General features: G+C 61.3%; 1 protein-coding gene across 1 annotated transcript; it reads right to left on the bottom strand.

Annotated features, from left to right (window-relative positions):
* Positions 1 to 40: 40 nt before the first annotated feature.
* IRX2 (iroquois homeobox 2) lies at positions 41 to 706 on the bottom strand. Its single transcript, XM_011969414.1, has one exon. It carries the CDS (start codon positions 704 to 706, stop codon positions 41 to 43), a length of 666 nt encoding a protein of 221 aa, XP_011824804.1.
* Positions 707 to 924: the final 218 nt, after the last annotated feature.

The raw sequence follows: 924 nt of genomic DNA, 5'->3' as shown, positions 1-924 counted from the left end.
CCCGGACCTGGGATGTCCGGTGGGCAGCGTCCTCCCGACCTTAGCTCTGCGCCCCGCCTGGGAAGAAAGCGCCCCGAGACCTTGCGCCGGCCGCTGCCCGCTCACCTTCGTCCTCGGCCGAGGTCTCCGTGCCCTCCTGCGCCTTATCGGGACTCTCGTCCTTGCTTCTGGCCGCGTCGCCCTCGTCCTCATCCTCATCTTCGCTTTTGTTCCTCGGGGCCCAGGTCATCTTGTTCTCCTTCTTGAGGCGCCGGCGCGCGTTGGCGAACCAGGTGGAGACCTGGGTGAGGGTCATCTTGGTGATGATGGCCAGCATGATCTTCTCGCCCTTAGTGGGGTAGGGATTCTTGCGGTGCTCGTTGAGCCAGGCCTTGAGCGTGGCCGTGGCGTCCCGCGTGGCGTTCTTGCGGTACGCGGGGTCGTTGAGCTGGTACGGGTAGGCCGCGCTGCCATACGGGTGGTAGCTGATGGCGCCGGTCATGCCGGTGGTGTGCGCGTCGTAGGGTGCGCCCTGGAACCACAAGAGCCTGTGAGTGGAGTGTGCAGAGAGCCGGCGAGCAACCAGCCGGAGGATGCTGCCCCTCCGCCCGCCCACGGCCACCGTTCCCCCGTGAGTCTCTGGCTCTGGGGCTGCGCTTCCCGCGGCAAAAGAGCAGGAAAAACGAAGTGTGATTCGGGACCAGCTGTTGATCACAAAAAGTACCATAGTTTTATTCTCGAATTTTTGAACTATTTCACTTTCCTAAAATGACCCATCTTCCCCCAAGTGTTCCAGAGTTGCGTGTGGCGATGTACACAAACCCTCGCACGTGCGCGCACACAGGCCCACAGGTAGCTCTTTGATATCTAAATTTCTGCCGTTGCCTGGAGTGCCGCTGCCTCCCCCTACTCCCTCTTCCCCGCCCTTATATGGTTAAAAAAACA

The sequence above is a fragment of the Mandrillus leucophaeus genome, unplaced genomic scaffold, assembly GCF_000951045.1.
Source record: "Mandrillus leucophaeus isolate KB7577 unplaced genomic scaffold, Mleu.le_1.0 Scaffold89, whole genome shotgun sequence".
Classification (NCBI taxonomy): Eukaryota; Metazoa; Chordata; class Mammalia; order Primates; family Cercopithecidae; genus Mandrillus; species Mandrillus leucophaeus.
Note: the sequence above shows the minus strand (reverse complement) of the source record. Positions and strands in the feature narration are given on the sequence as shown.

What these genes read in the sequence shown, in the direction of transcription:
- IRX2 (XM_011969414.1), bottom strand. Translation starts at nt 706, where the DNA reads ATGGTACTTTTTGTGATCAACAGCTGGTCCCGAATCACACTTCGTTTT.